Source organism: Vanacampus margaritifer, chromosome 12 (assembly GCF_051991255.1).
Source record: "Vanacampus margaritifer isolate UIUO_Vmar chromosome 12, RoL_Vmar_1.0, whole genome shotgun sequence".
Taxonomy (NCBI): domain Eukaryota; kingdom Metazoa; phylum Chordata; class Actinopteri; order Syngnathiformes; family Syngnathidae; genus Vanacampus; species Vanacampus margaritifer.
Window position 1 is genome coordinate 7,074,899 of NC_135443.1, and position 12,408 is coordinate 7,087,306.

The 12,408-nt window shown below is 38.1% G+C and overlaps 2 protein-coding genes across 4 annotated transcripts in view; one reads left to right on the plus strand and one right to left on the minus strand.

Annotated features, from left to right (window-relative positions):
- Positions 1-392: 392 nt before the first annotated feature.
- On the minus strand, positions 393-6,403 carry cdt1 (chromatin licensing and DNA replication factor 1). Its single transcript, XM_077582154.1, has 9 exons — positions 5,827-6,403; positions 4,861-5,093; positions 4,280-4,474; positions 3,404-3,549; positions 2,747-2,847; positions 2,450-2,638; positions 2,202-2,360; positions 892-1,093; positions 393-794 (listed from the first exon to the last, which is right to left on the minus strand). The coding sequence occupies exons 1-9, from the start codon at positions 6,277-6,279 to the stop codon at positions 631-633; spliced, it is 1,842 nt and encodes a 613-aa protein (XP_077438280.1). The 5' UTR covers positions 6,280-6,403; the 3' UTR covers positions 393-630.
- A 963-nt stretch (positions 6,404-7,366) lies between these two features.
- Positions 7,367-12,408, plus strand: part of piezo1 (piezo type mechanosensitive ion channel component 1 (Er blood group)) — a 42,362-nt gene continuing 37,320 nt past the window's right edge. Inside the window, exons 1-5 of one of the 3 annotated variants that reach the window (XR_013296161.1) lie at positions 7,367-8,028; positions 9,302-9,397; positions 9,580-9,745; positions 10,470-10,611; positions 11,816-12,023. Coding sequence is in view for 2 of the 3 variants with exons in the window: in XM_077581670.1 (XP_077437796.1) it covers positions 7,965-8,028; positions 9,302-9,397; positions 9,580-9,745; positions 10,470-10,611; positions 11,816-12,023 (676 nt within the window). In the remaining variant the exon portion in view is untranslated. The remainder of the gene's footprint in view (positions 8,029-9,301; positions 9,398-9,579; positions 9,746-10,469; positions 10,612-11,815; positions 12,024-12,408) is intronic. The other 2 variants (XM_077581670.1, XM_077581669.1) reach the window with 2 other exon arrangements.

The following is a 12,408-nucleotide window of genomic DNA, read 5'->3' on the forward strand; positions in this document are numbered from 1 at the left end:
TAAGTTTGGACTACACGATTAAAAAAAGAACAATGCATTGAATTGATAAACCTACACCTGTTATTCCATTAAAAATTTAATGGTTCAGATTGACACAAAGTACAAATTGCTCAAGAGGTTCACAAACTTTTGAGTAGCACTGTATTTATAGTTTTAATTTTTAATTACATTTTTTTTTGTATATAATTTTTTAATTATATTTTTTATATCCGTTGTTATTTCCACTTTTATTCATTTTTAATTTCGGCAGTTTTGGTCCTCCATATGAAAGGTGGAAAAGCACTAGGTATATAAAGTACCATTTGCCGTACCATTATGCTCTAAGAGGTAAATAAAGCCTACCCATTTGACTTCCTGCCCCATTACTAAACTTTACCAGAAGCCGTTACAGCTGCAAATAGAGACAACTTTATTTTCTTCACTCCTTTAATTTTTGCTTGTTAATACTTGCACATTGTCATATAAAAAAAAAAAAAGTTTGCAAGCAATACTACAGATTGCGCTCACGAAACAAAACAGTTCCTCTTAAACATGCCTAGCAACACTTATCACAGTCATTTAAAGACTGTTTTCAAACGAAGGTGAGCAAGTTAACTGTGGCAGGGCTTGTTTTCCGTCACAAAATTGCACTTAGAGTTTCTCCTCTTCTTTGAGGCTGCAGCTCAATTTGTCCACAATTACACTGAGGTCCATATGCTTGTTCAGTTTAAGGTACAAATCCTTCCTGACTAGATGTATGGAAAGCCAGTTGGGGGTGAGCTCTGCCAGCAATCGGATGTGTTTTTCCATTTCACCTAAATGCAGAAAGAGAGAAGACATCAGCTAATCTTTTAATCTGATTATTTATTTTTTTGGTAGCATTCAGGTCTCGTCTTTTTGATGCTGACCAACCTGAAGTGAGGGCAGATCTGTAGCTGGCGACCATCCGGTTACAAATGACTTCCATATTTAAAGCCGTTTTTTTTTCAGACACAAAAACATTTCGAAGAATCCTCGCGAGCTCCCCGAGCCGGGACATCATCAGGAGACGCTCATCCTGAGAAGGGTTTCGGGTCATAGCAGCCTGGAGCTTCTGGGCTTCTTTTGCCCTAATCTAGAACAAAAACAATCTAAAACACTGAAAAAAATAATCTGAGAACATTACCTTAAATAATTAACCCTGTGGCATCTAAGAGTAATGTAAAGACTAGGGCTAGGCAATATATTGTTATCAAATCGTACTCGAGATATAAACATTCCAGATATTAATTCCGAAATTAGGACGATATTTAAATTTGGCTTTAATCAATGGCCAAAGCCATCATATATATTTGAAATGTGTCATTACCAGCTGTTTACTGGTTGCCTAATGTGTCCGGCTACATTTCTTGACAATATCGTGATATTGCAATATTAATTCATTTGCTCCCAAAAACGTATAAATACGTTCTATTTTAAATGTTTTAAGTGTCCCAAAGACGCATTTATACGTTTTTTGTTCGTTTTTTAAATGCTAGAGCATACAAAAGACTTCGATGCAGCCTCTCAGCTGCACAAAATGGTTGAAGCAATGGTAGTTATTAGAAAAAACGGCCAGCAGTTGGCAGCAGAGTACAAGAGATCAACCAGGGCCATGTTGAAAAAAGCTGATTTACCCACAGCAGATTTGTGAATAATGATGAAACGTAGCTATATTCTAATGCTAATTGCTGCAAAACGGAAACGGATAGAAATATCTAATCTTTTTTTTTGGTAGGTTCCATGTTTTTATAGCAATAGAACACTATATTCTGTGAACCGTGAAAAATCAGTCAAAATCCAGCAAAACCGCCGGGAGCGAAGGGGATTGCTTCGGCGAAAATGGCTGGGATTGAACGAGTCAAAATTGCCACAATATCGTCATCAGCATGCTGCGATATTTAAAGCACCACATCTCCATCAAAAAAAACCTTTACTTTTCACCTGCTTCAGCCAAGCACAGCATTATGAATAGGGAAGTAACGATATCTAAACATCACGATAAGTTATTATAGAAGCAGGGTTTCACGGTACAAAACTGTAGCAAAGAAAATTGTACACGCACCTATCTTAAGTTTAGTCGTTTTGCATAAAATACTAAAGCTTTTTTGTAAAGTGCTCAACAATTTATGTAATTCTGCAGAATGCTGCCAATGGTGCAACAACTCTAAAAAACAAAAAAACAAAACACATGAGATACTTACCCTGTCTAACAAGGACTGTGACACGCCGTTCAGTGCATTTGGAATACGAGGTGAAGCTGACATTGGCGTGCAGTTCAGAATTTTTGGAGAGGTCTCTTTAGTTAGTGCCGTTTTTTTATCTTCTGCCTTCTCAACCAAAGAAACCAGAGCTTTCTCCATCTGTGTGAAAGAAACAAATCACATTCAATGTACTCAGAAAATTGTAATGGGTTGATATGGTGCATAATCCAAAATCAAATTTCCAGGACCTTGGGTGTGATGAGAGAGTGGGCCTTGCACAGCACCTCCTCAGCAGTTGCCAGTTTGTCAATGCGAGGAGGTTGTGGCAGTAAGCTTGCTTGCACAGCTGCTACAGTGTCCACATTAAAGTTAGGGTGCCAGCGGGTCAATTGGTCGTCTGGCACACACACGTGCGGTATTAACGAGGAGAGGAATAGCTGCAAATGGAAGCATCGTGTGAAAAAACTTGATCAGAAATGACCTCATCCACATTGTTTCCACTAATGCAACACATTTGCTGCCAAATCCAGACTATTAAAACTGACCTTGTGGTGGTGTTTAACAATGGAAATGAGGTTGTGATGGAAGGTGTGTCGTCTTGCCAAAAGATCAGAGGCTGCCAAGACTGGTCTACCTTCCTTTTGGCCTATAAATGATCAGTACACATTAGTACGTTAATCAACCAATATTGTGATGACAGCATCATGAGCAGTTTGTCAATTTACGGATTACTTCTGTCATTAATTTGTTACTAATCAGTTTATTTTATACAAAAACAGAGGTGGCAAATCCAGGTCCAGAAAGTAAAAACCCTGCCCACCTGCTAGCTAGCTTGGTACTCGTTTGCCTGCTAGGGAGCTAGCTTGCTAGCATCAATGGCTGTTTCCGTTAGCAACAATGGCAAGATAGCTAGCTAGCATCAGAGGCTAAAGCCAAATTGTGCCAGGGTTTTTACTTTCAGGTGCTTGCTAGCTAGCTCCCTAGCTAGCTCCCACGGTGCTCGTTTACCTGTTAGGGGGCTAGCTAGCATCAGGGCCTAAAGCCGGGTTTTTACTTTCTGGACTCTTTTTTTTCAACTTAGCGACGCTGCTACGTGGATTTACCTCCTCTCTTGCCAGTGAATGCTTTCAAATCTGATCACACAAAGGCTTGTAGTTTCATCACAGTACACTGCATTGGAAGGTTTGAAAAAGTTTACGAACCACAGAAGAGTACAGGTTCAACTGTGAGCTGGTAGTTGCCCTTCTTTATGCAGCTGTTGTAGGTTGGAATGTTCTTTTCCTGTCTGAAGGTGTAGGCCTCAGGAAAAACTGTCTTTATTTGGCCAATGTGGTGTTCTTCAAACTGTCTGCACATACCAAAAAGGGACAAAATATGTTACAATTCCAAATACATTAATTGATGTTTCAGTCCAATATATGCGCACAACACAAACTCTGAAGACTGTATTCTGACATACGTACATACAAGTGGCATAAGAGAAATACATTAAATTTTAATCTGAGTTATCTTCATCTTTATTATGAAAGTAAGAACTAATACTAAGGCTTTTTTTTATTGTTTTTTTTCTTCTGGAGAGCTCAGTATTGTTCATTCGGTAATTTTACCGATTTGACATGTCATCATCATTGCGCTCTTTTATTTTTTTTATAGGTTTTAGGTGAACTAATGAATGCACGCACGCACATACAAAAAAAAAATAAAATATACAAAAAATATATATATATATATATATATATATATATATATATAAAAAATAAAAAATAAATAAGGAGAGCAATGATGATGACATGTCAAATCGGTAAAATTACCGAATGATCAATATTGAGCTCTCCAGAAAAAAAATCATTGCGCTCTTTTTTTAAATTATTTATTTTATTTTATTTAAAAAAAAAATATATATATATATATATATATATATATATATATATATATATATATATATAAAAATAATTTTTTTTTGTATGTGTATGCAGGATAGGTCCTTCCACCTCCCAAAAAAGTAAAGAATCTGTGGTTCACAATTCATAAGAAGCAAATGACGACTAGATGTGGGAACACTGTAAAGTCACACCTACCTGTGCATCATATCCTGAACTCCCTTTTTGATCTTGAAGAAAGTAGCAGTCTCCAAACGGTTGAACAGCATAGCGACCACCGTGTCCATGCTCCTAAACATCTCAGCCAGTACCTTGAACTGGTAAGGCAGGGAGAGGCCTGGACGAGTATCCTGGGCTAGATTGTGATACTTCTGGTATGCTGGCAGTTGAGTACTGAGCGACAAAGAGGCGGGGGGGGGGGGGGGGGGGGTATATGTGAAAAGAAAATACAGTTTGCTGCTATACACAATATAAATTTAAGAAATGCGATCATGCTTTGTCTTGGAGTAAATGCATCATGATGTCGTCGTTTCCACCCACTAAAATGGCGGCGTCTCCCCAGAGCTTGTCTGCGGGGGGAGAACTTGTTTTTAAGTACTTTAAGCTTGTTTTTAATCAAGATGTTGCTTCAATAAAAGTGTTAACGCGATCACAACTAAATGACTAATGAACTCCATTTTGATCAATCACTTGATCTACCCCATTGGTCACAGTTTACATAACAATACTTCTAGCGCAACACAAAGCAAACGCACAGAAAGAAAAAAAAATCAAATCACCTCTCTTGAGCTTGTGTCTCTTTGTGTAACTTTTCATCCTCTGAGTGTCTCTGCTTTGCCCTCTTAGCTTTAGCTGCAAGCTCTTTTGCTCGAGTCACAGCTGATTTGGACACAGCAATGGAGGATGAAACGGATGATGTGGAAACCGAAGGCGATGTGCCCAAGTCATCAGCTTGTTTCTTGATCCTCCGAAGGAGAGACTTGTGGGCTTTAGTAGTTTCTCCACAATGAGTCTGGAAGATGAAGTGTTTCTTAAATGTATTATTACTAACTAACTTTTAACTTATTTAAACACATATATTATATATTCATGCTAAATATATTTTGATACATGGAAAACAGCATTTGGGGGGATATTTTACAATATATTATATGAAGATATACTGTATGTATCGCAAATATAGAATTCCATACATTTACAACATATAATAAATTGTAGCATGTATTGGGAAATACTATATTAGAATAAGTTGCAATATATTTCAAATAATATACTGGTAAATACTGTATTTTTTTTCCCGTAAGGGGTCCTTTCTGCCTCAGCGCTGCGTGCGCATCCCGATTACGTCATCTTTGTTTACAAACTGGAAAGGGGTCTATTAATATACAGGCGAAGTTCGTTAATTTTTGGAGCTTGTTTAGATGGTTTGTTATGCATTCCGCAGTTCACAGCTAAGGATATATGAATCGGACCCCCTTGTTGTCCCAGGTGGGTCTTCATATGGTACAGGCCAAGTTTGAAGTCAATCAAAAGAAACCTCGAATAAAATTAACCAACGTATGACTCCTGTAAATAGCTCATTTCCTGTTCATTTGAGCATATGGCTCCAAGATACTTTTTTTTTCACTAGCGCAGAATTTGTACTTTTAGTTCACTTTGCAAAGTAGCAATCAGTGGCGAGTTGCCGGTCACGGCGAAATATTCACTTCTTAACAGGTAAATAGACATGCGAACAAAAACCTTACCTGTTTTGTATCAGAGGGGTCACATTTCTGTGTAGTCACTCTTGTCGATTTTGCTTGAACTTTAATTTTGTCGAGAGAACAATCATCTACTTGACGCCTCTTCCTTGCTGTGCGGGGTTCCGTGGAAGCCAAAATTCTGTCCGTCCCAATTTCTGCGTTTGGAGAGGTCCGTTTTGATATCGGGGGAGAGGGCGGATTATTGATGGTCTTTTTGCAAGTAGCAGACTCTCGTGTGGATAAACTCGCTGCCGTGTCGATAATTCGCATAAACTCATCGCGGATTTGGTTTGGGGACGATTTCGAGAAAATGTCTTTGTTTGAAGAGGAGACTTCTCTTGAGTTGACCGTTCTGCCTTTTGACGAGCCACGAGAAGCGGCGCTTCTGGGTTTTACCGAATCACCCGTTGTTTTCTTCCTCCGAGAGAAGAATTCTGTTACCAGAGGCTGAGACATGATTCATAAACGCAGTAAAAACTTGAGGTTTCTTGAGTCGCAGGCTAGAAAAACTGCTTTGCCAAGATTGTGATCACAGGAAGAATAAATAAGTTTCCCGCGGAATCGAATAAAGCACGCCCATTTCCGCCCATTTCCGTAATAAGATAATGTAAATGTATTGGGAGGAGCAATATGGCGGCGGCCTCATAGGTCTTGGCCTATTGGCTATCCAGTAATATATTCACATCAGTGGTTCACGAGCACGCTGATTTTCACCAATCCGTACACTTCTTGTACGGACCAATCACAAAGCGGTATTGTGTTTGGGGGAGGGACATGCGGCTGTGACGAAAACAAGAAGCGCCGAAACTGTGGGAAACAAATAAGCCTAACATGGATGAATGCATGGAGGCTGCAATTAATTCTGTTCTTGCAGAATTACTCACAGTTGCCTTATTGAGAGATGTTTGTTTTTTTTAAATCTACAACGATAATGTCAATTTCATCAGTTGCTGTGATTCGTCCAATTTGCCTCATCAGCCACTAATCTTGAAGAAAGTCCCACCCCCTTTCCTGAGCAGATCACATTGGAGCAGTCCCAGACATTATTGTGGAGAACTCCTTTGACTGATTCACATGATCAATCTGGCTCTTGCCAGGGGAATTGGCTTTAGGCCAATATGAGTGCAGCAATACTAACTCTCACACTATTTTCTCATGTAGAGTTGTACAGGTGAGGCAAAGTGACCTCTTGCATACAAGCACATACATTGGGTCAAAAGTCGCCAAAATATAAATAAACTGCTACTTTTAATTTAATGTATGAATGGGCACCACCATGTGTACCATGATGGGCCTTTTTTTCTTATATTGAACATATTGTGGAAAATAATTCCACTTTGTTGTCTGTTTCTTATCAGGAATTAAAATCACTTTGGGATTTTTTGTTTTTGGAAAAATAGTTGATTCAGAGTTGAACAGCCCTGTTGTTAGTGGAAGGCTGGCATTTGGGAGTGCACATGGTGGTTATGTTTAATTTGAATTGGGATTATAAAGGTGCCTTAAAGATTCTCCCTGTATTGGGGGCAAAGGTGTTTAGGCAGTAGAGGGCGCTACTAACTAGCAAACTGAAAATTATTTGCAACAGGTGGGCATCCATTCAATAGTAGGCTGTTAAGACGGTTGAATATAATATTTTTGGGTCAACAATGTCGTCGCCTTTAAAGTCCAAAGACAGAGGTTACAGTAACATTCAGCATAATTCGTTTTATATGCTCTGCAAATGTTGTTTGCACTCACCGCAGACATAGCGGACAATCATTTTCAGAGGGGAGGTGACCAGGCAGCAACTATGAATTATTCCTCTATGAGCGACCTTCAGACTCTCACTTGCCCATGAATCACTTTTTCCATCCTCATTACTAAGACTGGGCTCCCCTCCAGCGGAAGACGTGCAACTCAAACCTTTTCCTTGCCTTCAGAACCAGTGGAGTCGCCGTCCCCTGCTTCGACTCAGAATGGAGCATTTTTTAAACTCCAGGACTACGCTAAAGTGTCCTTAGAAAGTACGCCACTAACTTTAAAAAGAACTTGGCCGTTCTTAAACATCGTGGCAAAAGTTACGGTAGTTGGTCTGACTCGTGAGATATGCGAACAATGAACTGAAACATCGCTGCCATCTGGATTTATATTCTTGTTTGGACATGGATCTTCAATTGGTCGTTTGGCTTATTTACGGCTTTTTTCTACCGGCGGCGTTGCTAACAGGTAAGCCATCGGTTTTGACTTTTAATTCATGAAAACTAAGTGTGGCATTGTTCTAGTGTACAGGACTTTCCGAGATCCGCAAACGAAACTGACGCAACGTCGGCCAACTAATCAAACAAAAAAATATTTTTTTTTTTGCACACGTTACTGAAAGTGATAACAACGTTATGTTTTAGGGTGTGACCTTTTCTCACCACAGTTCGTGTTATTTTCAACTAACAAACTTATAGGACTTCCCCCCAAGTTACTACAAGACAAAAAATATATACTGTATCTATGTATCGATCAAGTCGGTGGACTAGCTGTGAAAGTTCTGCATGCATAAGCCGCGGTTTTGAAATGATTGCGCAAATTGTAATATTTAATATGTGTGGAAAACTCCACAGAAGCCACACAATTTGACGTGGAATGTGGAGGTGCAGTGGAATGAAATGTCAGGTATTTACCTTGTCATGAATAGTAACAATAACACATTTGTGTGTACCCTGCATGGACACACCTTTTCTTAGTTCCGAAAGTAGTCTCTGTGCACTAATATATATATATGTGTGTGTGTGTGAAATGTAGTCATATAAAACATGTTAAATCACTACTAAGTTTTTTTTTTTTTGGGGGGGGGGGGGTGAATATTAGTGCTGACATCATTTTTATATTGACCTTTCATATAAGTGCCAATGTTCATCTCAATCAAGCGTCCCTTTATGTCAACATACCAGAGCCGTTTTTTTTTTTTGCCAGTCGAGCCCAGTCAGTCACTGATAGGTAAAGTATGTAATTCCTTGTTAGTGTAAATGTTCATACAAAATCCGTTTTGGCAGCAGTTTAACAATATGGTGAGAAATATCAGGAGTGTTTGTGAACTAGGGGGTCGCTGGTGCGAGAAGATGGAAATGAAGCGTACGGATGGTGCACAGTGCCTGTTGTTATCTGACAGGAAATTGTCAGCTAAACTGTCTTTGTTCTTCTGCTTCCTTTCTCCCGTAGTATATGGAAAAAATGCTTTGGTTATCTTTGTATTCATATTTAAGAGAATCAGACAATCATGACATTTTGTTTACTTTAGCTTACTGTTGTAATGCGATTGACATATAACTTACTGTTACAAAATCAATAAATAATGTGTTTTCTAAAAATGATGATTTTTCTTGTTTTCCAACTACGTTAAAATATGACTTGGGCATTTGACTGTACACATGCAAACATTTTATCCTTGTTTTGCTGTATTGGATGCAATGATGCTGTTAGGTAACGCAACTCATTTGTGTTTTTGCAGCTTGCCTTCTCCGCTACAACGTACTGTCCCTGGTTTACTTTATTTACCTCTTGTTGCTGCCGTGGTTTCTGTCTCCCAACAAACACACCATCAGAGGTAAGATCACATTTATGACCAAACCTACATATTAAAGTATCAATCTCTTGCGAGTTGGGACAATTAAAAAATGTCAGCCCTGGCAGCATGAAGTTATGAAGTTGTACAAAAAAGTTGTAAAAAAAAAAAAAATCGAGTTGAATTTTGACACACTCTTTTTCTGTTTTTTCTTTATCTTTCAGGACATACAGGGCATTTCATCCGAGCAATATTATGTACCAGTCTACTTTTTATACTTGCTCATGTCTGCTTCCAGACAGTACTCTATACCTATCCTCCTCTCAAAATTGCTCTCGCTGACAACTGCTCAAATCTGGATATCATAACCAGACATATAGGACTGTCCAGGTATGTCAGTATTATCTATATTCGTGTGTTCCAAGTGGTCGGATTGCTCTCAATTAAAGGGTGTGTGTCCCTGTTACTCCCACAGAACTCAAATGTATACATACTTTCAGATTCACCTATTCACAGATTTTTTTTAACAATATAAAAAAACTAAAAACATTTATATATATATCTACATATATATATGGGTATTTCTCATAAAAAAAAAACCTTATTGGAGGTTTATCCCCATTTTTTTCAAGATTTTGGGGGGTAAAAAAATAATTTTGTAATAGGCATTAATTATACGCATATTTTTTGTTATTCACAGGCCGGCACAGTCCTTATCCACTGCAAATCATGGAGGCCCACCGTACAGTACATAAAACTACAATTAGCATAGCGTGTCGGCCCATTGAAAGGACGTTAGATCATTGTTGACAAAAAAAAAATAAAATAAAATAAAAATAAATGAGAATGTTAATGGTTTTGTATGTTGCATATACTAACATGGCTTAATCTTAAATACGATACGATACGATACGATATACTTTTATTTTCCCCGTGGGGAACTTTTTCCTGGACTCCGTCCAGCTGCAGTTTACAGTAAAGAAAAAAAACAACAGAATAGAAAGAGATAAAATTAAAATTATATAAGTATATAAATAAATATATAAATATAATATAAATATAAATATATGAATACGCGATACTATATGACCAGATGAATATGTGTTTTCTCCAGGCTTCCGCTGAAGGATCCTTGGACTGTAATGCGCCTTCTGTGTCCCGACCTGGTGCTGTTTGGGATTTCTTTGTTAACCATCATTTTTTGTAGAAGATTGGTCACAAACCGAGAAACACTGGCTGCAGCCAATATTACAACAGTAAGTTGCTATCGCTGAAACTTTTCAAAAATAACTTCGGGCATTTTGAAATAACAGTAAAGATCTTATGGACCGTGGTTTTTCAGTATTTCAATTTACTTGCATTTACAGTTTGTGCTTGTGTGTGTGTTGCATGCTCCCCCGCTTTGTTTTAACTCAATCAAATTGCAGCTTTCAGGCACGGTAAAGCATAAAAACCAGTGGCGCAAGAGGAAGGATTTGTATGTGGTTTAATTTTGGTCTCAACGTTGAATATAATGACCAGGGAGTGTAAACTGTTGACGTTTTAATGACTGCGATGATGTCCTGAACATTTTAAGGAAACGAGCATTTTGACCAAGTTGTATTTTTATTAGAGCTGTCAAAATTCTAAGATGTGATTAATTTTTTAATTAGATTAATCACATTTTAGAATTTCGATTAATCGTGATTAATCGCTTAATTAAAAAGGCTTTTTTAATCGCCATTTTTTTGCCCCCAAAATTTAAAGAGCACCTGTTATGTGTTAATTTTTCAGACATTTAATGTTATGAGGACGTCCTCAACATTTTTTGATCCACTTCTTCCTACTTGTCTTTTTCTAATCAGTTAATTACTTGCATAATTTAAAATGAAGAAAAAAAAAATGACCCCAATAGTTTGACATGAACAAATATTCTTAATGTCATACGCAAACATTTATTAAATGCTTTACTTTAATGTATGTAGTTATGTTTATTGCTCAAACACAACCTGTGCGTAACCATCCACTGTAAAGGATCATCTGCGGTCAAAATCAATAGTGTGATTAATCTGCGTTAATACATCTAGCCATGGCATCTACTATTTCGGCCAGAGGACCAGAGTCCTGCAGGTTTTGGATGTTTCCCTTCTTCATCACACTTTATTCATATGATCAGCAAGCTTTGCATAAGCCTGATAGCAATCTTGTTCATTGGAATCAGGTGTGTTGGAGGAGGGAAACCTCTAAACGCTCGAGGACCGGGATTGCCCACCCCTGATTCACCATATGATGAATGGCAACTACATTTTTAGTTTTATTCCAGATTCATGATCTTGAGAGACTGCAACCAGTAGTGGGATTGTATAATGCGCATTTCTGAAAACGTGTACCGTTACACCTAAACTCCCCCTGCTTTCTTTTATTTGTTGTTTTAAATGCAATCCTTGAAAACACTTCCTCTTTTTCTCGCTTTGAACACAGATGCAAGAAGAAGAAACTGATGATGAGGATGAAATCGAGCAAGAATCAGAGGATGAAGATGAAGAAGGATTATTTCCCGCTGACACCACTCAGGCGTTTTCAACCGCAACCTTAGCCAAGCAGCTGGCTGAGCATCTGAAGACTGTCGTCCATAAAGTACTGCTGGACCTTGGGAGAATCTTTGCCATTAGCCTACTTGCTTTGGCTGGTAAGACCTGCATAAACTGAGAAATATGTTTCAATTAGTTAATGCTAACTTAGCCATAGGCCTATTTCGGCTCTTTTGTAGAAACCGGAATGCTAAGCATCTGAAAACGGTGTGATAGAGGAAGCTTATGTGAGAGCGTCCTTTGCAGGGTTGGGAGGATTACTTTTAGAATATATTCCGTTACAGTTACATGCTAAAAAATATAGTTAGTAACGTAATCCAATTACGATAATATTAAAGTAATGTTGCTTGATTACTTTCGGATTTAGATTTTTGGTTTGATACCCATTAAAATGCATTTATAGATTGATTGAAGGTCAAATGCTGTTTTTGAACCGTCACTGAAAGCAACCACTCTTCATAGATAGATAGATATAGCTAGCAC

Bases quoted from the DNA above. Each gene is read 5' to 3' on its own strand.
- cdt1 (XM_077582154.1), bottom strand. From the start codon at position 6,279: ATGTCTCAGCCTCTGGTAACAGAATTCTTCTCTCGGAGGAAGAAAACA. The intron at 3,550-4,279 runs GTAGGTGTGACT...TGGTATGTGCAG, and splicing joins GTTCAGGATATGATGCACAG to ACAGTTTGAAGAACACCACA. The intron at 2,639-2,746 runs GTCAGTTTTAAT...TTCCATTTGCAG, and splicing joins TTGTTAAACACCACCACAAG to CTATTCCTCTCCTCGTTAAT.